The sequence below is a fragment of the Annulohypoxylon maeteangense genome (assembly GCF_022496945.1).
Source record: "Annulohypoxylon maeteangense strain CBS 123835 unplaced genomic scaffold GGS22scaffold_19, whole genome shotgun sequence".
NCBI classification, from domain to species: Eukaryota; Fungi; Ascomycota; class Sordariomycetes; order Xylariales; family Hypoxylaceae; genus Annulohypoxylon; species Annulohypoxylon maeteangense.
Genome location: NW_025953266.1, coordinates 326,758 through 352,632, shown reverse-complemented (window position 1 = coordinate 352,632; position 25,875 = coordinate 326,758). Strand labels below are relative to the sequence as shown.

The 25,875-nt window shown below is 47.4% G+C and overlaps 4 protein-coding genes across 4 annotated transcripts; 2 read left to right on the top strand and 2 right to left on the bottom strand.

Moving 5' to 3' along the window:
* The first annotated feature begins 3,266 nt into the window (after positions 1 to 3,266).
* GGS22DRAFT_58933 (hexose transporter) lies at positions 3,267 to 5,422 on the top strand. The gene is made up of 2 exons (XM_047967484.1): positions 3,267 to 3,626; positions 3,694 to 5,422. The coding sequence occupies exons 1-2, from the start codon at positions 3,376 to 3,378 to the stop codon at positions 5,006 to 5,008; spliced, it is 1,566 nt and encodes a 521-aa protein (XP_047815336.1). The 5' UTR covers positions 3,267 to 3,375; the 3' UTR covers positions 5,009 to 5,422.
* A 2,118-nt stretch (positions 5,423 to 7,540) lies between these two features.
* Positions 7,541 to 10,632, bottom strand: GGS22DRAFT_172319 (uncharacterized protein). The gene is made up of 2 exons (XM_047962734.1): positions 10,042 to 10,632; positions 7,541 to 9,945 (listed from the first exon to the last, which is right to left on the bottom strand). The coding sequence occupies exons 1-2, from the start codon at positions 10,375 to 10,377 to the stop codon at positions 8,164 to 8,166; spliced, it is 2,118 nt and encodes a 705-aa protein (XP_047815335.1). The 5' UTR covers positions 10,378 to 10,632; the 3' UTR covers positions 7,541 to 8,163.
* A 1,122-nt stretch (positions 10,633 to 11,754) lies between these two features.
* Positions 11,755 to 14,758, bottom strand: GGS22DRAFT_192134 (glycoside hydrolase family 3 protein; the record flags this gene model as incomplete). Its single annotated transcript, XM_047965217.1, has 7 exons — positions 11,755 to 11,803; positions 11,896 to 12,386; positions 12,441 to 13,743; positions 13,800 to 14,019; positions 14,072 to 14,330; positions 14,389 to 14,514; positions 14,567 to 14,758. 7 exons carry the CDS (start codon positions 14,756 to 14,758, stop codon positions 11,755 to 11,757), a joined length of 2,640 nt encoding a protein of 879 aa, XP_047815334.1.
* Positions 14,759 to 23,533: 8,775 nt separating this feature from the next.
* GGS22DRAFT_58797 (cation efflux protein) lies at positions 23,534 to 25,790 on the top strand. The gene has a single exon (XM_047967482.1). It carries the CDS (start codon positions 23,867 to 23,869, stop codon positions 25,652 to 25,654), a length of 1,788 nt encoding a protein of 595 aa, XP_047815333.1. The 5' UTR covers positions 23,534 to 23,866; the 3' UTR covers positions 25,655 to 25,790.
* The last annotated feature ends 85 nt before the right edge of the window (positions 25,791 to 25,875 follow it).

Here is a 25,875-nt window from a genome sequence, read left to right as displayed (position 1 = left end):
TTGCTTGTGAAAGAAAAATAAACCAATACTCATTTTCGTGGGCGAAGAAATGTACTTGGTGACAATCACATATAGGGACTCCCTCGCTATAACATCCTTTAGACAATAGCAGGGAAAGAAAACCACTAAAGGATGGCTCCACTACTCGTACGAAAGAATTATCGGAAGGATATCGGGATTTACCGTCAAAATGTTCAAGCCGATTATCTTGGTATCTTGGTAGCTGGTATGTAGTTGGTAATGGATGAAATGTAGAGATTTATTAAATCGAGTTCATCAAGTTAAAAAACAGACGATATAAATGAAGTACTTCGGTACATGTATCGAGACCCACAGGTAAAAAGGTTGAATATTCCAAATCTCGACCCTGGGTAAGAGCAGATGGTAAGAGACGTGCAATGCACCTTCTACTTCAAAATACACTTGCATTGCCTGCACTTTACCTCATGTACCATGTATTCTTCTTGTATCAGATGATTTCGGAATGGGAAAGACTCCGGGACTCGCTTCCAAAATTTTATTCATCACTAAGAACAAGAAATCAATCAATCTAACAACGACAAGAAGGCTTGGCTAGGCACGTCAACTGAAGAGCCTCCAAGCCTCTAACATGGAAAAAAAAAATGACAAAAAATCCCAGGATATCATTCTAAAACTACCTAGTATCTAGTACCTAGTACACTACTAGTAAAAGAGTCCTAAAGTGGAAGAAGCTTGGGCTTTCAATTCGCGTGGAGTCTCCACGTTTGCTGCCACACTATTGCTCGTCGCATCGTGGAGGCTTGGGACGACAAGGAACGACTAGGAGGGTTGAGCGATCATTTGAGGAATTTCCCCGCAAAGGTCCTCCTTGTGATCCACGGCTACTGTTGTTGGCTACTGCTGTTGGCTGCGCATAGTACTAACTATTCACCACCCCGTACGATAAACCATGCTTAGCTCTCTAAATAGTAAGTCGAGAATGACTATTCGAAGCTCGTCCTGCTCGCCGTGTAAGGGGGGACCCCTGGATTAGCTGTCAACCATCTAATCCTATGGGCTATCACACATCGACGGCTTCCATCTTCGCATCTTACCCAGGAACCTAGTCCCAATGGAGCCACTTCTGTGGAATCACCGCCATTTCTCGATTCTCTCATCCTCTCATCTGGTCTAATACCTAGCGTTACCCCATGGCTTGCTTATGACGCTAGGGAACTGCAGGAATTGCAATCTTTCTTCGCTTATTATTATCTAATTTAGTCACATCACCGACATCCAGCTCCCCCCCCCTCCATGCTGTGTTACAACAACCTAAGACAACTCTGCAGCCCAGAATATGGATCAGAGAGTTTCCGGGCTGAGAATACTATTCATTGGCCTGCTAAGACCGCCTTGTTCCTCAACCTTGGGCTGAGGTGTAATGGAATGATGTATGACGATGCGGTGCCATCACACTATCTCACTCGTTCTACGAGCTCTTAAGGGACGGCTTGGTTGAGGAAATTTATCGACCTGCCTGCCTGCTTACAAGGTATCAACTTGGTTGCCCGTGCAAAGTACTAAGAATCCTTCCCGAAAGGAAGAGAAAACCGTTCATCTCTCACCTTGCAAAGGTACTAGAATCAGGAAAAGGCTAGCCGATATATTGGCGTGTAGCGACTCTTTACTATCGAACGCCTCCAACAATGCCCAAGAGGCTAAGGTTCCTATGATGGCGATAGGGGGTTAGTCTTCTTGTCCTCCCGTCGCCCGAATTTCAATATCCGAGTCGTCTGTTGGCACATGGATAACTGCAAGTGTAGATGCCAAAAGGCTACTAAGACTTGTCAATAACGTACCATGTACATGGCCTTTTGCTATGGTATGCAGGGCTTCATCAGCTTTGTGATTCAACCATTCGGAGCCGAGTACCTACTACCTACTACATATACTTCGTAGTATTCTTTTTCCATATATGTTGCTTAAGATGCGCGATGGCGCGGCCTTGTGAGCGGATGTATCTTTGCGCAGCGGATTGGCGCTCATCAATGCTTTTCTGACACTGGAAGAGTCTACCGATTGGAGCGCCACAAAGTCGCATCTCACTCGCCTTACTCGGGGTACTGTACGACTATACATACATACCTACATCGCGGAACGAGGGTAACGACGAGAAAGGAATGAATAGGGGCTATCACTCTTTTTTCTCTCACCCACTAACACACCTATGTAGGTGCTTAGGCACCCGTGTTGTTAGTGGTGCTGTTAGTGATCCTTGCTTGCCTAAGCTGCTGGTCTTAGCAGCCATCTCATACGATTGAAATCCCTAGGTGAGGCTAGTGCGCTAGCAAACTGGTTCAGCCCAGAGACAATTCAGCGAGTCGCAGCGATTGCCTAGCTAGAAGCTAACCCGAAAGGAGTCGGGGACACATAAATAGTACATCCCATGGTACATTTACAAGACGCTGCCTAGGTGGCTTGATGCACGGGTCTCGACTGATAGGTCTGGCAGGTCTGGGGGGTTACTGGTACTGGTACTGGTACTGATACTGAAAGTATGGTACCTATTAAGGCCTGCAGCAAAGAGCAAACGATATGCTGGACGCTGTATGCTGGATACTACTAGGTACTGACGGTGCTGGATGCTAGATGTTGGACATTGGCAGGCTGGATGGATGAACCAGGATGGAAATCCAAATTCAATGTTCAGCAACAACTCCCCCGGGGGGGCGTTGAATCGCGACCCCATGGCTGGACTCGCTTAGACACCATCCACTCTAGCCTCAGACCAATCAGATTTAGTCGACCTCTTGGCCCTCGCACGTTCTTTCTCGTGCACCCATTGCTCCCCGGCGTCCCCCCCAGTTCTGCGTTCTGCCAGTGTCGTGCTGATCCTGACCCTCTGGTTCTTTTCTCCCGCCTTTTCCCTCTCACTGCGCTCCTGCGCTCCAGCGCTGCCCTTTATTCTCCACCCTGCAACTCGCACTCTATTATTACCCACTATCCTATCGATTCTCATCGATTCCCACCCACAGTGTCCTATCCCAAGGTATCCTCTCAATCAATGGGATACCACAAAAACCGATCGAGACCCTCAACATCGACATCGAAACACGAAATAGCAACCGACAACGCTGGTTTGACGTCGAAACACCATTACCATGGCGATAGCCATGGGCTGGCACAAACCCGATAATGTCGCCGGCTCTTCGGCCCCGGCCATCATGGTCGGTCTTTTTGTTGCAACAGGTGGTCTCTTATTTGGATACGATACAGGGTGAGCAACGACGACATGACCCTTTTCCGTCCCGCCCGATCGCGTTTAAATGGCTTGGATGTATTGGATGGAATTAGGTTCGCGGCGCGATATGCTAACTTGATGATTTTTAAAGAACTATAAATGGCATCCTCGCTATGGAGTCATTCAAGAGCCAATTCAACACCGGCTATCGAGACGACCACGGCGAACTAGAAATATCACCCTCCCAGACTTCCATCATTGTCGCTATCCTAAGTGCCGGAACTGTCGCCGGCGCACTCTTCGCAGCCCCGTTAGGTGATTGGATAGGCCGTCGAATATCGATTATCGGTTCCATTTGCGTTTTCAGTTTCGGCGTCATATTTCAGGTCTGCGCCGATGCTATTCCGATGTTGTTAGCGGGGAGGTAAGTCTACACAATTGATTTCTTCGATATGATCTGCCGGATCTTTGATGTTGATGACGACATATAGGTTTTTCGCTGGTGTTGGTGTTGGATCCGTATCCGTTCTCGTTCCTTTATATCAATCTGAGATGGCTCCGAAATGGATTCGTGGTACGTTGGTTTGCGCATATCAACTTTCGATAACGTTTGGTCTATTGGCGGCATCTATCATCAACCTCATAACTCAGAAAATGGCTGGCCCGGCTGCCTATCGGATTCCTATGGGTCTACAACTCACATGGGCCTGTGTACTTTGTCTTGGTCTAATCGTCTTGCCCGAAACACCACGATTTCTCATCAAGAAAGGCGACAAACATGCCGCCGGCCTGGCTCTCAGCCGCCTTCGTCGTCTCGATATTACTCATCCTGCCCTCGTCGAAGAACTTGCCGAAATCGAAGCGAACCACGATTATGAACTCGCTCTGGGACCCGCGTCGTACCGCGATATTTTCATCGGATCACCTCATCTCGGCCGCCGAACGTTGACCGGCTGTGGTCTCCAGATGCTCCAACAGCTCACTGGCATCAACTTCATCATGTATTACGGAACCACTTTTTTTACTAGTGCAGGTGTTTCGGATCCCTTCTTGATATCTCTCGTTATGAATGTCATCAACGTCATCTCGACAATCCCCGGATTGTTCGTTGTGGAAACTTGGGGCCGTCGAAAATTGCTCATCGTTGGTGCGCTGGGCATGGCATGCTGCCAATTAATTATTGCGATATTTTCAACAGTAGCGAGCGACTCACAGAGCCAGTTGGTTGCCAAACTTCTCATCGTCTTCGTCTCCCTATTCGTTTTCTTCTACGCAGCCTCATGGGGTCCGGTTGCTTGGGTCGTCACTTCAGAAATATTCCCTCTTAAGATTCGCGCAAAATCCATGTCGGTCTCGACGGCGTCTAACTGGTTATTGAACTTTGGAATCGCCTATGGAACGCCGTTTATGGTAGAGGAAGGGACTGGTTATGCCGCTCTGGGGGCTAAGGTGTTCTACGTATGGGGAGCGTTCTGTATTCTTGCAGCCATCTTTGTATACGGCATGATTTACGAAACAAGCAAGATCAGTCTGGAGCAGATCGACGAGATGTATGAACGTGTGGCCTTTGCATGGAAGAGCAAGGACTTCGAACCGAGTTGGAGCTTCCAACAACTACGCGACGACGGATTCGCGGATAGCGGCATCCCTCCGCCGGAACACGAACTACAGGCGTCCCGGACGACTACGACTACTAGCGAGAGTGTACAGACGATACATACAGAATCTAGCCCGAGCGAGAGCCAATCAGAAGAGGATAAGATAATCAATGAATTGGGTATGGGTAATGTTGACTTCAGCTACTAAGCCAGGATCTGCTTTTTTTCTCTTCCCGACAGTCACATCACGACCGCTCATGTCTTTGGCTATTTTTGCAACCTCCCCTCTAGAAAAGGAGGCGTGAAGGTTTTCTGTTCTTTGGCGTCATATCGGATATATCAGCGTAGGAGTTCAACGCGACGGAGTTTACGGCAACTGGGGAACATTGGAATACCGGGGAAATCATTCACACTTTTGGAATTTTTAGGATAACGGCGACTTTTTTCGGTTTGGCGACGGTGGCGGCACCACGGGCGGCATCTCATCTACGATCAGGTGACATCACTTGGGAACAACAATACCGGTTCACACAACACACACATACACATATATTCTGGGCACAATACGGCGATCGCCTTAAAAAGAAAAGGCATAAGGCGTATCGCTACGGGAGCCGCAACAGGCCTACCTTACTCCACCCCTTTTTTCTCCCTACCTACCTAGTATAGGAGCTCATCATCATTACTCACCATCACCATCCTGGATCTTTATCCGCGCCACCGCCGCTGTGTCGTAGTAGCAACCCCGATCTACGGCTACATCACATTACCAGCGATCTCCCGAGGGAGGGAGATCTGAGCTTAACTCTTTCTGCTGTCGTATTCACCCCCTGAGGCTTGGATAGATAGATAGGCGGTCGTGTTCGTCTGTCCGTTCACGCCTGGCGAATCAAAAAAGTTTAAACGTTCCAATTTCTTTTCTCTGTCTCTTGCTTAGGGAGTTTTCTGTACATGCGTGCCTAGATGTCTACTGGTTACTTAGTGGGTATGGATCGATGTAGGTACTCGGTGATTTGGCGAATGTGCTTGCATGCTGCTAACCTGGTACTATGTAATTACCGTCTGTACATGAATCACCTCTAGCTTGTGTAGGGCTACTGCTCCGCTCTTCGTATATCGTTCCATAGACATGTGTTTCGAGACGCTTTAGCGAAAGGCTAGTACGGGTGATTTTCATCTTGTTATTCCTTACGTAGGTGCGTGTGTATGGATTGAGTATAGAGCATGGAGCATGTACGCATGTATGTAGAAAGACGGACAGACAGGATGCAGACAGGCGAGACGTACGTGTGCGCATGCACGCCGGTAGTGCTCTCTCCAGGGCCCTTCTAAGCGAGGTTGTCAAAATTTTTCTCGTGACAGTGTCCGGACTGACTACCTATACCTAGTCTCTTTCCTGGACGACGCTGCATATGGTATAGGGTTAGGAGAAGCTTGTTTCCCCAGACCCCGGAATCGCGGAATTATCCATCCATACATATCTACGAGGTGGGAGGGTAAGGTATGGGATGTCTGCGCTATAGAATTGAAGGGCCGTACTTAGCTGCTAGCATCGATTCTGGATTCTAGGGTGGCTATGCACGAGATGTGTACCTGGTGTGGTTATGGTATGGTATGTTATGCAGGTTGCTAGGAGCTCCGGAGGTTTAGACATGTGCTATACGCTATACGCAGGTATACAATATACCTACCTAGGTATCTACCAACCTACCTATGGAGTATAGTGAGTAGTAACTAGTACATGGCTAGACTCGTAGCTAGATCTCCAAACTACCAAGGAAGCAGAGGCTGAGATCGCTCGTGCGAGAGGTCGAAAGAGAGCAAAGTGGAGATCACGCGCGCGACACCGCTGACATATGCACATATGTAACTAGACCAAGCGAAGGAAATGGCACGAGCTGAGAGGCTGAGGAATCCGGGTTGGTGGACTTAGTGCGAGGCAAGGGGGAGGGCACCGAACTACTCCCGCGGTCAGACCGACGGACCCTGGAGACGGGTACTTGTGCCTCACGCCATTTTTGCGTGCGGGAGGTTGTATATTCTGGGGTGAGTAGGTAGGTAGGTAATCTGATGCGAGTGCCTACATAGGTAGTAAATCTCCTAGACTTGAAGCGATTTATTTTCCCTAATTTTTCATGTGAGTATTGAAAAAGATGGAGGACTAAGATCGAATAGTACCTAGTCTCCATGCGCCCAAGTGGACGACTATAGCCTCCCCATACTATACTATCCACATGCGCTAAGCTTCACATCTGATACCTCGGATTACTAACCACCCAACCCCATACCCCAAGCCCAAGTCCTATATCAACGCCCGCCCAAGCCCTCATATAGGGACCCAAGGGCCGGGTTGGCATACAAACCGTAGTAGGATCGGCCGTCGAGCTCCCCAAATACGGGCCGCGTCGGAGTAGGGAAGGCGGAGTTGGAGGCTCGACGTTGGAGCGTTCGCCACGGGATACCCCATACCTTTTACCCCAGCCCGTGGCCCGGTGCTGTACCCCATAAACCGCAACTCTGGTACAGAACGCGGCTCTCTGTATCCCTACTTTCACACAATACCTATATCGCAGTAAAAAGACACTACATATTATATCCTTACCCAGGTAAACAAAAGAATAATAAAACGAAGCAATATACCAAGACAGGCACTCAGCACAAGGGTACATAAAATCCCGACACCCAGGACTCAACGAATCCCCACACGCCAAACATAAAACATAAAACAAGCAGCGCAAAACGCGATTCGATTCGTGGTATATTAAACATCCGTCCACCCACCCCTTACCTTACCCTGCCGTGCCCAGCCTCGCCATGCATCCCGCCTCGTGTCTCGCCTAACCATTAATTTACACAAGGCTCGACACTTACTTACTTCCTCGCTCGCTAACTCTACGGCACGAAGCGTAGTGCATACGCATACATACATATATGCGCGCTGCACATGTACGTACGTATGTACCTAGGCATGCATGTGTATTATACAGAACACAGTAAACCAGACCAAACCCGGACCCCAACCCATTTCGTCTCATCCCGTTACCCGTCCGGGCCGATCGAGCAAGACCGATCGTTAGTTCTCCCCCCATTCGGTCGATCGGCCAAGATCCCCATCTCGCTTACTCTCTGCCGGTCGTATGTCATATGCTGTCTTATGTTCATCTCGTTCCGAATCGGTAGCCTAGCCCGGCGCTTGCTTACGACGATGAAGAGATGGTTTATCGCCACCTATGTCATTTTCACCGGTGGTACCATTAAGAGTGGCGGAGTAGTAAGTGGTGAATCGATCCCCCTTTCTTTTCATATCCTTTTCCAACCCCCCGAAATTTTATACGCGATCGCGCTTGGTTCAGTAGTCGATCTTCATCCCTTATATGTGAGGTAGGCGAAGAACAGCAGCACCATCCAGGCGACTCTCCAGCTCGTCGTCCATATCTCTGTGCCGACCACGCCTATCCTGCTCCTCGACCGAGACGCCGGTTTCCACGCGCCATTCTTATCGTCGTAGTACGAGTCTCTCCTGATCTCAATCCGCGGTCCCCTATTCTGGCCCCATCCCCATTTTCCCGGGCCAACTTTGCCCTTGCTGTTGGGTGATGGCGCTCGTACTTGTGGGTTGAGTGCGCTTGAGATGGACTGGCCTCGTGTCCTTGCAGACGATACGCGGGCCGACGGGAGTTTAGTTGAAGATGTCCAGGGAGAGCCGGACTTCGCATCGTAAGGGCCCTCGTCGTTTTCGGCCTTAGCCTTAAAAATCGGAAGAATGGCCGATGACGAGCGTTGATCGGGGTCCAGAGCAAACGGCTGGAAATTAAGAGTAGAAACGAGAAATGCTCGCGCTATTAATATTAAAACAGTCAAGATCCCTAAAACAGCGTATGTCATATACGTCGAGAGTTGTGTAGGGAGTAGGCAGAGGTGAGTCTGCAACGTAGTCTTTGGCGATCCTGGGATGGGATTTCCTTGGTCGTCGATTGGGTTGAATAGAGAAACCATCTGGAACCCCGGTGTCGGCACTCCCATGGCCATACTGATACTCTTGACCGTAATCTCCCGAACGTTTTCTTGGTCCGGCGTATGTACAAGTTCACAATAATCGTGGTCGTCTCCGGAAAATGCGTGTGTAACATTACCGATGCTCTTAATTAGATTAATTGAATCCTCTAGGCTCAGAACATTCTGATACTGATATCCACCTGAGACGCTGATGGCATTCCGATGATCTGGGATAACCGGCCAAGTTTGCCCCTTAGGTGGTTTCGTCGGAGGCCAGTGCTCTCGCATCGGTCCGCAGGGTGTTCCCGGATCTCTCCATAGCGGTACGTGCGTCAAAAGAACCGTTGGGAAATCAGGCGCCTTTTCTCCTAGGTCTAACGTTGGCAGATTACTGTAGTCAGCAGTGCTGAGCTCCTCAACCTTTTGCTCAAAAGGTACTTCTTCAACATCTCCCCTCCAGAATCGCACTTCTTTTTGAACAGCCCTTCGCTTCGTCGCCTTGACCTCTTTCAAGAACTCTTGAGCAGGACCGTAGATGGGTTGCAAATCAATTCGATCCTTCATATCTGACGTATCAGCACTTAGAGACAATGTATCCACCGATACAAAGGTGTGGTTTCCGATCACATCAACTCTGTTCACCTCTCCAAAATATGTGGCGAATCGATGTCTTGCAGGAATCTTGACCTCGGCTCCAAAACCCAAATCGTGATTTCCGGGTAGACTCGATATCAGTTTTCGTCCTCGCTGGCCCGGACTCGGGGTATAACCTGCAAGCTTCCAATTTTCGAAGAATATGTCGCCGAACCTCATGTATTCTTGAAGCCAAAATTCTTGGCCATATTTCCTATGCCACTCTTTCAGATATTTCTTCTCTTCCGCCGGCCTGTGATCTTTCGCCCACTCGGGATCGTCGAAGTTTCCGTGCGCCGTCTTCCACTCTCTCCCACCGTCGAAAAGGTCGCCTAGGAAGAATACGGTGTCTGGTTGTAGCTGTTTCTGTAATTGTGTGTATGACCGTCGCATATAGTTATCGGTTATAATGACGGTTAAGGGGTCGAGGGGCCAGGGACGGCCGGGGTACGAGTGAGGATCGATGATTTGAGGGTCGGCGACGAATATTAGTCGATGCGGTGTTGCTCCAGCGGGCTGTGGTGTAATAGGAATATGTCAATATATCATCGTTCCACATCCCCCAAACTAAGTCCGGAGCTCGTAAGGTTGTCCAGAGCCCAAAAAACTCACCCAATCTTCCCAATGGTCCCAGTCGCAGCTCCGTACCCGACTCGCGAATATCCATCGCTCACCCCAGAGCATAACAAGCATCCAAAACACCACAAGAGCGTGTGGGAAGCTGAGAAGGCGCCGTCGCGTCATATTCTTCCTGATCTGTTGTCCCCCTCTCACTGCCAAGCCCCAAGCCGTATGTCGACCTCGTCCATTCGCGTACCCCCATGCTCGCCCCAACATATTCCTACTACTAGCATATATGTCGTCGCAGATGGATTGGAAATCACCGCCATAATTGTCGTCGTAGGAACTGTTGAGGGCTGTGACGTAGGCGTTGCTATAAGGCGCCATGGCGTTCGATGCGGGTAGCCATATGAGGTAAGGTAGCTTAGCTTAAACGCTGGTTCGTATGGATGTAGGTCTCTCTTTTTTTGGTTCCAGGGGTTTAATCGTCGGGGGTATGTCTTCGAATAGGTAAGAAAATAAAACACCAAGAAACGTGAGACCGTTTCTAGAAATGTGTCAGGACGTTGAGATGTTGAAAGTCAAAAGGTGTTAAGGTGCTAGGTAATTAGGTTACTACTTAGTAGTTGAAGAATATTGAACGGACATCGCAAGACGAGCTGGAGAGACCCTTACTTGGGTAGCGTTGTGTCACCTAATTACCTTAATTGGCTTAAAATGGCACGCTATAACTTTATTTTTTTCTGTCGGAACTGACAACTCGGCGCACACACGCGTCCCCTTTCCGCACGTACCACAAGTACCACGGTCTATTTTAGTGCCGGACTCCGGTTGTGTGCTCTTATCAGAGCCTATGCCGTTGCTATCTAAATTATTGTGTAACTCCCCGTACTTCAACTTGTTTTCCATACGTTTATACCTGAATATCTGAACACTCGAGTTTCAAGATTCTTAGTCCAAAGAACCAAGCTTTTTTAATTGTCTCAATACTACCTAGTAGGTATTTGGAATGGTTAAAATGGCTACTAATCCAGATCTTTAAAGAAATAATTCCATCCTACCTAATCTACGGGAGAAAGTTAAGACATGATAGGTCGTATTAGTTGAAACATTGTCTTAGAGAATCGTATCCATGGTTCTAGATGTCTTAGGTATGCAAGGGAGACTGACGAGCTCTTAGTAATCTCAGTGTAGAGCATGTTCACAACGCAGTCACGATCCCACGCATATACAAAAGAAACAAGATTAGGTAAACGAAGGTCGAGAAGGTCTATAGATGACGTGACAACAACACGATCATGCTCAGATATACACAGTAAGTTCGAAGTGGATATCGTATATCCACTTCATCTAACGAATCAAATATCATATTTCAAACTGTTCACGAGCGATAATATGGCATATATATTAAAAGCTCGTGTATTCTCTATAGAGAAGTAATTATATTCGTATGCGATTACTTGTTCAAGCCTAGAAGCTTGGCGATTAAAGGAGTGTACCAGCGACCCGATATCTCTTATATGTTTCAATGAGCCCGGTTGCACTTTTGATACAGCGCAACCCGGGCGGGGATCTTAGTAAATTGGGAATATACCATTAGTGCCCATACGCCAAATCGCCGATTATGATATCAAACCCAACGAGGATCCATATATGCCAATGCAGGTTCATAGCGCTCCTGCTAAGCGCATAAAGAACGAATTAAATAAGATACGCATGTTTAGGGTGTTGTTTATCTTTGGAAAAGATGGGAAGAGATCGGGATTAAAAAGTCCAAGTGAATGATTCCTTGACTTCGAACGGGACAGAGTGCCTAGATGTTAGGGCGATGATTGTCAGTCTCCATCAACGGGATAGGTAGGTCGTAAGGGGATGAACATTAAGCGAGGAGCGGGGGTTACTCACCTGATATCAATCGCTGACGCCCCTATCAGCACCTTAAATGTGCCCTCTTCTGCGATCCATGCCGGTACCGAGTCATCATAGTATCCCACCGCATACTTATCCAATGCAACGATGATGTGTTTGGTTTCTTCCGGTTCCAACGACACCTTCTCGAATGCTACCAGTTCTTTTTCGGGCCGAGGTAGTCTCGACTTGTCATCTCTGACGTATATCTGAATCGTCTCCGAGCCGGCGACTTTACCGGTATTAGTGACTGCCATGATCAGATGGATCGGTGCCGTTTCTGTTAGTGTCTTCCGGCTAAGTGACGGCCGGCCGTATTCGAATGTTGTGTATGAAAGCCCATGGCCGAATGGGAAAAGGGGTTCAATGCCTGCGCGGTCGTAGTGCCTGTATCCAATATGCAGGCCTTCGCCGTACAGGACACGCAGATTCTCTCCGGGCCAGTTGTGGTATGCAGGCGTGTCCTCGAGACGTCGAGGGAACGTTGTCTACCATGATTAGCTGATGTTGGTAATTCGAATACAAAGAATCCTGTCACTTACTGGTAGTTTGCCGCTGGGATTCCGTATACCAAACAAGACATCTGCCAACGCATTACCGGCTTCTTGGCCTTGGTACCAGGCTTGAATAATGGTCGGCACCCTGTCTGCCCATGGCATTGTCACAGGTGAGCCGGATTGGTTAACAACCACTGTTCGAGGATTAGCCTTCACGATAGCTTCGATTAGTCGATCCTGGCTTCCATCTGCAGGTAGATCCATCGTCTTTCTGTCGTAACCCTCAGATTCCCATTCGGCATCAAGTCCAACAATGACGATAGCGACGTCGGCGTCTCTTGCCACATCTACAGCTTGTTGGAGGTAGTCGACCTGATCTTCCTCCTTGAAACCAATGCGGCAGCCACCATACTTATGTGTCATATTGAAGGTCTTCTGCTTGGCAATCGGCCGAAGCTCGTTGGTCATCTCCACTCTTAGTTCGACCGGAGTCCCGGCTTGCATCTCCACATTGACCATATAGTCGATTGAGCCGTCAAACATCGCCTCGCCTTCTTCCGTCCAGTCCCAGAGATCGAGGGCCAAGTTTCCATCAACGTATAGTCTTCCAGGGCCGACGCTCATGAAACTAATCGTGTGTTTTCCGTTGGCCGTTGGCGTTATATAAGTTGTTGCAATGGCTGACCATTCCGGGCCAAGTTGACTTAGCGGTGCAGAGTCCCACAAGAAGAGGTCGGTGTTGGTTCTTCTCTGTGTGACGACGACATCACCCTGGAATTTATCGCCGCTAAACCATTCGAGAGTGATGCCTTGCTCGCCCGATTTATCGGTGCAGAAAGGAGACGCGACTGGAAGCCATTTATGAATATGACATCCTTGGGCGTATACAACTTCTTGCTGTGCGGCTTCTCTAATGCTATCGAGCGGGAGTGTATTGTAATACGGGTTGAGACTGGCGCTTCCACCGCCCCCGGCGATGGCTCGGTTAGCATTAGGACCAATAACAGCAACTTTGGTGGTCACGGGATCGAGCGGCAGGATCTGCCCTTCGTTCTTCAATAATGTTAACCCCTCGGCCCCTAGCTCCCGGATCAAAACTCTCGTTTCCTCCCGGTCATCCTCACGTTCAGCTTCTTCGGCTGACATGTCGTCTCCTTTTGTGCGTTCTACGAGGGTCAAGACATTTTCCGCTGCAATATCTATGTCATCCCTCGTAAGTCGCCCCTCGTCAATAGCTTTCAAGGTTTTCTCAAAGCGCCATTTAGACGAGAAGGGAAATTCTATATCACATCCCGCTTTTATGGACTCGACGGTGGAGTTGACGCCGCCCCAATCTGACATTACGGTGCTAAGGCGCAACCATTAATCATTTATCTCATGTTTGAAAAGGGGTGGGTTACCTACCCATCGTATCCCCATTCCCCTCGGAGGATGTCCTTAAGTGTATGGATGTTCATGTCAGCATGGACTCCATTGACCAGGTTATATGAAGACATCACGGCCCATGGGTTGGCTTCTCGTATGGCAATCTCGAAAGGGCGGAGGTATATTTCCCTTAGGGGTCGTTCCATCGTCACCGAATCGACGGTGAGCCGGTTAGTTTCTTGTTCATTCGCCACAAAATCTACATCACCATCAGCCGATGTCTTAAATAGTAGTAAGGGGGTAATGCGAACGCTTAATGGTCGCAGCAATTCCTTTGGACTGAAGGCCTTGAATGTACTTCGAGGCGAGTTTGCCAGTGAGGAGCGGGTCTTCCGAGAATGATTCGAAGTTTCGGCCCCCCAGAGGGTGGCGATGCATGCAAACTGTAGGAGCGAGTAGTACATTGCCGGACCTAGCCTTGACCTCGTTGGCTAAGTGTTGCCCAACAGTATATAAAAGGTCTTTATTCCAAGTGGCTGCCAGCGAGATACCACATGGGAACAAAGCTGCCTAAACAGAAACGGTTATCGATGGGGTTTTGGGAGCTTGGGATCTGCTAGGTACCAACCTTGGTACCTCCGACAAAGATGCCTCCTCGAGCGCCGTTAGGGCCATCACTCGTTTTGATAGCTGGAATACCTTTGGCGGGTATTCCCTTCGTTCTCCAGAAATCCGCGGCCGTGAGTAGGGAGACCTTAGTGGGCTAGTAAGAAATATGACCACGCTTAATTTTCTAGACCGCATACCTTTTCCTCGAGAGTCAGCCGGGCAAGTTTCTCTCTCGCCTGAGATCGACAATCGTTAAGAATAGCGGTCTTCCGAATTGGACTGCTGGGAGGAGAGAATTCGGTATCGGGAGTTGTGTTGCTGCCGACGCTCTCGAAAGGAGAGGCACTGGGGTCTATCCCATCGAATTGCGCGTCATCGATATGCTCCATGGTTGAATAATGGCTTGCCATGCCCCTTATAATTAGTCCTTCCGGAGGAAATGGGCGTATACGATCAACAACGAGCTCTGCTCTCTTAGAATTACGGAGCCAATTGCAAGATTGATATTAGCAAATACGACTGCGATAATTCAACACGCGTGAGAATATTGTTCTGTCGAAAGAAAGCCTTATAGGGCAAAGCAAAGCTCTCAAACGAACCCGGTCCCAAGATAACCTGTTACTCCACAACGATAGGAGTGATATTGAGGTTATAAGTTAAGCACGACTTCAATGCCAGATGCCAAGGTCGAAGTGGTCTTTCTTATGTATCAACAAGAGAGTAGAAAATACAACCTCATAGCTGAGATGATGACGGTTATCTATCAAAATGCATGATGAAGAACTTCGGTACATACACCGAAGCAGGGGAACGGAACCCAAACAGCGTTATGCAGGACCAAATTGGCCAAGAGGAGGATACGGTACTTCCTATAACGGATATCTTAGGGCTCTTGCATAGAGGTTTATGAGGCCGATGAAGGATCGACATGTTATCAAGCGTTACTAAGTCTCGATCAAAGGCAGATGCCGCGAAGCCGCCGAGGAGTGAGGAGTGGAGATAGATTGTGCGCCCCGGAATTCGAAGACATCTCTGGGTAGCCTTTAGTGCAACCATTGTCACTTGACAAGTCCGCCTGAGAGGACGCTATATTGATGGTCCCAACTAGGAAATACCCACATCGGCAGGAACGGACCGGAGCAGCGTTGTTTCAGGGTACTGAGGAGAAAAGACGAAACAAATTCCACGCCCACGCTGGAATCGCACGAGGAGAGTGGGGGGTCCGCTACGGGAAGTCTTATCCAGTCGGACGGGGAATACGGGGGGAGCAAGGGTCGATCTAGCAGGCGAGGCGGTCTAGTGAGTTAAGAGTACTGATGGATCCCAGCAAACAGATCACGAACTGAAAAAAGTGTGGAGTAGACACAGGTGAGGTTCCTAGTAACCTAGTTACATCCTCTCTTTGGCACGATACGGAAACACGACTGCAATTCTGATTAGCTGGTGTATAGTGTATACCGTGGTAGAGTGGCTGTATATTAGGAAGATCCACGACCGAGGGAACTTATCAGTAGTGACCCTCCTCTATTACATGATATATATTCATTGGGTCTTGTACCGCTGTCCTGGCTGCGTGAGCTGTATGGTGAACAAGATGTCACCTCACCTCTGGCCCAGATTTGAAAAGGATTTGGCCGTGAGGAAGGCCAGCAGAGAAGAGGCATACGGAGTTGAAGGCGATTTGAGAGCGAATCAGATAACCCTGAGCTTCGGAGACGCTAATGTAGATGTGACTCTCTTTAGACAGAGTAGAGTATTGGCATCTACAAAACCGCCGCTCTGTCCAAATCCAGCTCGGGTGCCGGCAAGCTCTCGTTATACACTACCGAAGGGTCTAATTGTATCAATAATTGGCGCAGGGTATGTATGTCTTCCGCTGACCCGGTTTTGTACGATCCGTACGATGTTTGCTGTGTGTACTTGCTAAAGTACTATGCGAAGCATACAAGTGTACCGAATTATCGCACAAATGTCAAACCATTGCAGATCAAATTGTTTCTCAGAGCTGAATTTTGAATTTCCAGGAATTCAATTGAGTCAAGAAGACCCAGCATTGATTGTCGCATAGTGCGTCGAAGATCCTGTGGTTCAGGTATTAGGTAGCGGGCTGCATGTAAGTGATCGTGCATAGGTTCAAGGAAGGGATTTCTAGGTTAGGAAAATATCTGAGAGGGTTTACCAATCGCTGTTGGTGCTTCTTTCGCTAAGAGAAAAACAGGGTCCGGGTCCACTCTTAAGGGTCCCGATTAACGCGTCGGATTTACGGGCCGTGACGACATATGGTCGGGAAAAGTTAGGATAGAAGCGCCGGTCAACCAATAACAATCTCGTCTCAGCTAAACCTTATTTCCGCAATCGAACAATCTCTCTCAATTTTTGAGACATGTCGGACAAATTCTCAACTTTTGCACATTTCAATATCCTAATCTGGGTCGACAGCTTCTCATCTTATTAGGGCCCCTACAGACACGCGATAACCAAATTTATCGTCATTTCCACGTGATACCCATACCATGGTTCGGTCCCGATATGCAAACAGCCTCCTACGTGCTCCTTTCTCTCGGATATCAAAAACCGACTTCGGTGCTTACGGTGGAAACTATTTCCATCAACCAGTCTGCCAGCTCGGTTCTGTTCAACTATAGACCTCGAAGAATCTAGGTACACATGGTATGTAGGTACTAAGCCATTACACGTATCGAATATGCCTGAGGAGAATCTCCAAGTCTCGTTAAACCAAGTCCGTTTCTATATGGACCTACTTACCAATGGCCATTCAAGGATATCCATCAATATGAATAATCAATCTGAGAATATCTCACCTAGGTGTACAAGAAAATTCACCTTGCTAAAATTCGATACCCCTATCGAAGGAAGTCTTGGCGGTTCCTGACACTATCAGTTTGGCCTGCAAGACAAAAAAAAAATTCCTGTGGCTTGAATAAATGAATCTAGGGCCACGAATGATTACCCGAATTCCCGGGCGCTCAAGATCGCTACGGTGTATTACAATGTATCGTCGCGTATCGGAAATGGGATTGCTTGCTACCCAGCTGGTACTCTAGGTCGCTACATTCTGTACGATACCTATTCAATCGAGACGAGTAATAGCAGGTTATGATGAAGTCTAGATTACTGTTAAAGAATTTCTAGGAAGTAGGCTAACCGCTCAGCCGCCTTACGATATCATGACGCAACCCGCGCCGAGATCCGCCTTGGGGCTACAAAGTTGAATCCGACGCTCCTCGGCGGCCCGTCTGGCCAACTTTCGATCTCCGACAGATCAACCTTTCAAACTTTCCCCCCTTTCTTGTCATATTGCTGCCATTTTTTATTCGGATTTTTGTTTTCGTTTCCCGTTTTAATTCCAAAAAATCTATTCGACCACGCACTCTTCAAGATATTGAGGTAAGCCGTCCTTTTCTCACGCTTGATTTACTACTCATTCATTTTCAAGAAGCACCTATGATAGTAGTAGTCACCATGCGATATACAATATAAATGGAGAGCCTGAATGCATATGAAATCGTTTTACTAACTGCTTGGCCGCAAAGCTTGGTCTACCATGAGCTGCGGTCTAGACTCAATGATCGTATTCTTTTAGCTGATCAAAATCATTCCTGGTTTACTTAATCAAGCAATAAGTTTGTCGAATTATAGCTGTCATTTCGGATAATACCGAGATCAGAACTAAATCCAGTGAAAACGAGACCCCGGCGAGGTTCCTTACGTTCCAGAGAGAGTTCGGAACCTTAGCACTCTTGTATGCGTCGACGTCTTCGCATTAGTACCGTTGCTTTGATCGACTTGGCTTCGGCATATGGCATATATTTGAAACAGGTCAGTAGATGCACAGATGGGTTCCAGAAACAAGTTTAGTCGTTGCGATTCTCGATCGTACAGTGGGCCAACACGACCACGAACCCGGCACCGTTCACATCGCCATGCAGGAGAGCAAGGAGTGGGGCTGATCGACCTTCCATCCGGTACACAGTACCACTGTTCCTTCTTCTTAGGCTCGGCCAGAAGATAACCGAGCTGACAGTCGAACGAGGCTCAACTCAAAAAATTCCGAGAGCAGAAAGTCAGTCTTGCCATGGGCCGCGAAGCCGGTCGCGATCACCTCGGTACATCCGACCGAATTCATTCTTAATTCCCCCTTGACATCGTTATCTTGATCTGGCAACCTTCTAATGCTCATCATCAAGCTTGTGTAAACCGGTATCAAATCGGGACCGGATTGGCCCGGAAGTTACCATGGGGGACGTACCCACGGGCCACCCCCCAACGGGCCACCCCATCTCTCACCAAAACACCTTGTTTTCACTTACACCAGGATCAATCAATAATAAATCTATTTAGACAAGGGCCTATTCACATATAGTTTCGAAGGCGAGCTATATGATGATACTTTTCTGTAATCTATACGATTATTATGGAACGAGTTATGGGGTTACAAAATAATGGACCAAAAAGCGATTTCCTAAAATTTCCCAGATTTTCACCCTAGCGAAGACTTCAACCTATTATACAACATATAAACACTATTACAATTAGATTTTTTAGTAGTATAATATTCTAAGGATTAGCTATCTAATGATATAGCTTATATTATTATAGATGATGTTGTTGTTTAGATATGAGCTTGAGTATGTATTGCTCTTCCTCGAACTTCGAGAGCTCGGATCAAAAGCTGGCCTACCCTCAAAACAACCCGTACGCCTTCAAAATAAAAACTACAACTACTTAATCGACTCTAGGCTTCAATTACGAAGTCTTATAAATATTTAATATGATTATAATAATAAGATCGGAGGAGATCAGGTTCTTGGGGGTCTGGCTAAAGGTTTTAGGGGGAAAGGTCCCTAATTCAAGCGCTAAAAATTTAAGAATTAGTGAGATACTAGGTAAATTATACATGACATTACTTTGGTCCCGACTTTATCACCATTGAAACGGCCGCGCACATAGAAAAATATATCTTCTGATTCAGCTTTCAAAGATCTTTCGATTAGTTTTATTTATATAATTCCACATATTTTCTTGATTTAAATATAAATATTCAAAGATAAGGTGTTTTGGTGGGAGATAGGGTGGCCCGTGGGGGGGTGGCCCGTGGGTGCGTCCCCCATGGTATATCCGTGGCCTGCCACTCAATCTATTCTACCTGTAGCCTGCATATTGTGGCTGAAGAGGCGTACGCGACTCCTACCGGATAGGTCTCGCTAAATTCTACAACCCTTGGGGGTCACATTCAAAGCTCGATCGGTTCGCTGACCGACTAATTGTGCCGTCCGTAGTTCGGGCTTAAGAGTCTTTGAACTTCTCGCGCCACGTGGTGCTTATCAATCTTATCCCAACGTCTTATGGCCCTTAATACAAATATTAGGACTCGCCGATATGGATCAGATATAGAAGAATCATTCGACATTACGGTGAAAAGTCTTCGTCCAAAAGGGGCCAAGTACATGCGGGAACGGTTTTGATAACCATATATGAGATTCGGAAGCAGTATATCAGAATTGCCTTGGCACTCGCCGGCTGACCTATCCGGTGCTGAGGTATCCTCCAAGCAGATATCCCTAGATGAAATGGGGATGTCCTCATCGCTCGTTCTTAATAGAGGTCTATTTGCGCAGTCAAGTCCATTGCAACAACAAGAATCAGACGTCGGATATCCCTACATCGGGAACCTCCTTTCCGTTTTCTTACTACGCGTCCACAATCAGGTTGTTTTTGTCTTGGACTTGCTATGTCTGGGGATACCAATATATGCTTGTCCAAGGCCTTGCGTTATCCGGTGGGTTTGGATGGACCTTAGCGACTCTGTTATTTTTTCAAGGAGTGCGGAGTTTTCTAACTGGCTAGCATGCTTTGTTGTGTATGCCGGCGGCTGATGCTCCCTGGGTGCAGCTCTTGGCCAACCTCCTCTACTTCGTTGTTTCTATTGACACGCCACGGCATCCGTCGCGTATTGTCTGACTAGCACTCAACTCCAAGCTTAAACCCCCACGGCAACTCGGGAAGGCTAGGGGTTACACTACTTCGAGTGACCACATCACAGATCTTCGCGATGCCTACATCAGCATTACGGAATCGAAACATTATAGGTATAATTCCTGAGGTAGGAAGTTTATTATGCGGTGAATCTGTTTCGCAATCAGGAACATCTGGCCGTCGGTCGCCACTGCCTTCTGTTATTTTAAATTATCGATCTTTGACTCAGCCAATATGTTCTCTATTTTCGCCTTTAAGGGGCCTAGAGAAACATATCGAGATCAAAGGTTGATGGAATGTGAATTATGAACAGGCTTGACATATGGTAAAGATAGATGATGTCCATTTTCGCGTGGAGGTATCGTCGAAGCGATTTCCAAGGGGTTTGGAAAGGGATATGATGTAGACCGTGGTATACTTTCTGATATCGTCTCGTGCCTTGTCTAAGAGGCCCCTTCCACCGGGATGAGCGACCCCTCTTTCGCCATCGTTCTCAACTGCACCTGTTCTCGCTTAGGTGTGCAGTAATTCACTTAACAATAGCCGGAAGTTGGTAAATACCTGCTCCCCCCGCATGAATAACTTATCCGTCGCTCAACCATATAACAGTAACCTAAGGCTCGTTTGGACTCGGACATACGCTGTTCAAGTACGTAGACGCATCTGCAAACCCATAATGGTAGATATAAAGTGGTTAACTAAGGCGTGTTAAGCTCTTCTTCTCGATCTGGGCTTTACACCGATCTTTGCCACTTCGTACACCCTATAGGAGCCTGGGGATCGCCCCTTCACAGCAACTTCCAATACATTATTAGATCCCCCGCATCTGCGTCGCTTCTCATGACGGGAGCATCACAGGAGTCACATACAGTACCGACATGCATCGAACTCTTGGCAGGAGATTGTCCTTAGCGACCAGATAGACCGTTTCCTCCCGGGTCTTCCGCGGTCAGGACCTCAGGTGATAACCTCCATGGTGGCTGCTTCTTAGACGCAGGTCCATCCTTCGACAACACCCACAAGTGTCGGTGAGGATGTGTTTAGGTAAGTTTCCCCGCCCCTAGGTAATGATCGGGTAGTATACATCATGAAGCAGTCTACCGTTAGCGCAGGCTTGGGTAGCTTTACACGCAAAGAACCCCAGACCTTAAGTTGATGTTATAGTCCATGGAATGGGAATATCACCTTCGGTCTGCCCTGCTTGGACATCGGCTTGACGTATCTAGATATATATCACATGTTCTAATGACATGTCGTTAAACTATGCCTAACCTAGCCGACACACGACATATAATGCACGATCTAGACGCGGAAGATTTCGAATATGCGTGCGCTACCAGCGCTTCCTAGGTTATTATGGGCCATAACTCGGAACAAGAGGGTATAACGAGAACTAGAATAGTAATCTGTCACTCCCTAAAGCGCTTAAGATCAACAATCTGAGCCAGAAGCATAACTGTCATACTAATAATAGTATGCGTTACCCCATCCCCGAAACCCGTAGAAGCTACGGTCTAATCAAAGACCATACGTAGTATGTACTCGAGACTCTTATACCAGCCGTGTTATTCCCACTGAGCGCGCCCTACGATGATCAACCTCTTCATTTAAGAATCTCTATTCATGGAAAGACATCATCAAATACTTCAAAGTCATGGATATAGGTACCTATATCTACCCCTTAATTCGAAAAGAATCACGTCGACATGATCATTCCAAAATCCCTGCGATGGATTTTGCTTAATAAGCCCTTGGCGTTCCTATCTACGAGATCAAGCCTGATTGGCATTCTTGCCTACTATTTGTGTTATCTGATACTCTTCACTCCAGCTTGAACCCCTTATTCTCTATCAACTTCTTAGATGAAATAGAACTGACATTATCATGATATCTTACACTGGCTACCATCAAACGATACCGCGATTAGGCATTAATTGGATTGAGAATTCGAAAGGGGCTTCGTGTGACATGGCTATGGAACATAGGTAATTACAGTTGATGTGCGAAGTAGAATGGCTACTACCAATTACTGATATGTTCAAATAGGATAAAGTATGTGAACTTTACATAGGTAAAGAGACAAGTATTTAAAACTTGATTTTTAGAAAATGATATGAGTTATATGTATATTCAAGATTTGGAGAGGTTGACATTTTGTTCGAAGGCTTTCGATGTATAGTAGAAAAAGTATTAAAAGCCCAATGATATCATAGGGCAGATGGAGATGTGGCTTGATAATCCCTGACAGGGAGACCGAAACCGCAGCATCCCTTCCTTTCGCACTTGCCCTTGATAGGATCGGTTGCACGCTGCTATTAAGGTTATTTGGGCTAAGGCATCCGTACATACCATCTGATAACTTGGACAACCTGGGTAAGGTATTTCAATAATATTGGAAGATCCCTAGATCCCTGGATAGTGGATAGTGGATGTGGATAGTACTAGTAGTTAGCACGCGTTTTTAAGTATTAAAGAATAATTCCATCGAAATGCCTTGAAGTTAGGATAGGTACCAACATTGGTCTATACATTCCAACGGATGAAGGATTCGACAGATCGGCTGATGAGCGCTTAGATATATGTACGAAACGCCATCTTCCTGAATAAAAAGAATTTTCTGACCGGTGAGCCCGACCCGACTTTTGATGAAAACTCCGACAACTCTGTGATACCTAGGTACCTACATACCTAGAAACTTCAAGCACCATCCATGATTCAGATATCTCATTGGATTTAACTATTTTTTCAGACTGCTTGCTTTAATGGAAAATAGGCCAATAAGAATATCGAAAACCGAATGGGAGGAGCAGGCGGCGAGCATTATGACCCTATGACATAATAACGTCATTTCGTTCCTTCAGATTTTTCCCTTTCAAAATATTGAGACGATTACGCGAGAACAAAGCTCCAGGGTTCTTTCCATCTGATAAGCATCCCCCGCGATTTCGACTCCGAACAGTGCTCCGAACCGAGCAACGCGTTGTTTTTTCAGCTCCACAATCGTTCAGACATGGCAAGAGCCCCTATGCCTGTATCGGTAGATTGAAACGTCAAAACGTTAAACAACTGCAACGGTTTCGACCCAGGATAAACATCTTTTTCTGTCTCTCTCTCTCCTTTTCTTTTCCCTTTTTGACTTTTCCTACCTTGTTTGCTAGTATCACGATAATAATAGATATTGAGCGAATTGGGCGAATGCATGGTTGCAAATAAAGGAGTCTAAAAAGCCACTGGGCAGTAATTAGCTTATTAGTTTAATTACGTCGTCGTCTGCTTTTCCTCTTTTATCGCACCATTAGCGCTGGTCCGATTTTAGGCCGTCGATTGAATTTACAGCCTTAACGACTTATCGCCACTAAATTTCATCTTTTTATCTTCCCTTTTTCTTTTATACATAATACGCGACCACCTAAATCCGGTGTCTGTCGTGCACCAGACTCCATCAGATCTCATCGCCGAATTCCCATCGATTGGTCCAGTGCCATCCGATAATCGTCGCGATGGCTTGGTCCAAAACTACTCGGATCAGCATTATGCTGGCCATTGATATCACTTTCTTTCTAGTGGAACTGATATCGGGTTTTATGGTCCATTCCCTGGCTTTAATGGCAGATGCATTCCATATGCTGAACGACATCATCTCGCTAATTATTGGTCTGTGGGCTGTTACTGTCGCTCAGAGAGCAACTACCAACAAATTCTCCTACGGATGGGTCCGCGCCGAAATCCTCGGTGCCGCTTTCAACGCCGTCTTCTTGATCGCCCTATGCGTCTCTATCATCCTCGAAGCATTGACTCGATTCATCGAGCCCCAGGAAGTCTCGAATCCGAAGCTCATTCTTATCGTCGGCTGTTTTGGACTGGCCTCGAACCTTGTTGGGTTCCTGGTTTTGGGAGGACATGGCCACGACCATGGAGATCATTCGCACGACGACGAGCACGATCACGAACACGGACACGAGCACGTTCACCAACATGACAATATTGCTGCGGCCGAGGAGGGTAGAGCAACTGCGACGCAAGCATTGATAGACGAAACTGGTCCTGTGACGGATGTTCTGCCCGAGGTTGCCTTAGCGCGAGCTCGAGCCGAAAATGCTTCCCCCGAGACTGTTCGTCATATTCAATTCAATCAGCCCGATAGCGACCAAAAACCACGAGGTACTAGCCGAGGTGCCTTGCCTAGGGGCAGAGAACGTCGGCGCGCGGGTAGTGTTAAGCATAGCCGCCTTACTAGTATTGCCGACTTTAGCATTTATCCAGCCAGCTTCAGACAGGACATTATCGAACATAGCAGGTCGAGTCGCAACGATAACGAGACAGATGACAGCTCTAACGATGATAGTTCCATCGATTCCCCAATTCGCGAGGAATCGGCTATAGATGAAACCACGCCCCTTATCTCGAACGAGCGTGTGTCGGACAAGAGTTCCGCGGACAAGGACAAGCACATCTGCCGGTCAAGAAGCTCTCATCATTACCGTGCTAGACGTGATTCGGGAACTCATCTAGATCACCATCATAATAGGCCTAAGTCAAAGTCGAGGAAAGGTCACAGCCATGGTCATAACCACGCCGATATGGGCATGAACGCTATGGTCCTCCATGTCTTGGGCGACGCTTTAGGAAATGTGGGCGTTATAGTTACGGCCTTGATTATTTGGCTTACTGAATGGTCAGGACGGTATTACGCCGATCCTGCCGTCTCATTGTTTATCACTCTTATCATTCTCAAGTCAGCAATTCCTCTGACTAAGGCAACGGCAAAAGTGCTCTTGCAGGCCACGCCTGACCATATCAACCTCCAGGATATCAAGGAAGATATCCAAGCTCTCCCAGGAGTGATTAGCTGCCATCACGTACATATCTGGCAGCTTTCTGACACGAAAGTTGTTGCTTCCTTGCACGTGCAAGTAGCGTTCCCTATTACAAGCGAAGGAGGAGAGAAATATATGAAGCTTGCTAAGCAGGCACGGAAGTGTCTTCACGCATACGGCATTCACAGTGCCACTATACAGCCAGAGTTCTGTCTAGAAGATGATTGTAACCACGTCGATGATGGCTCGATGACGCTAGATGGACAAACATCGCCGCGTTATGGAGGCGACGTGTGCCTGTTGGAGTGTGTAGATGACTGCGTGGGTCAGGGATGTTGTGCCCTGCCATCGCAGGCAGCTTCAAAGGCAGGATCAAGTCGAAGGTCCAGTCATTCAACTCCTCATGATCATAGTGGAGATCATGGTCACGATCACGACCACGACCATGATCATGACCATCACCATCACTAAAGGGGTTCTGTTCAAATATTAATTGCTGTATTGGGCAATGGGTAACGGCGCGTGTGGCAGCTAGATCGTTCGGGTTCGCGTATCTCTTTTGTCTCTGATGCGGGCTTTAATACTATTGCGCAGGGCGTTACGGAAAAATGGACTTGTACATCACACAGTGGATCAGGATTAGAGGTGCATGTTTATTGACATCGCGATGCATTATATGATCGGCTCGGTTG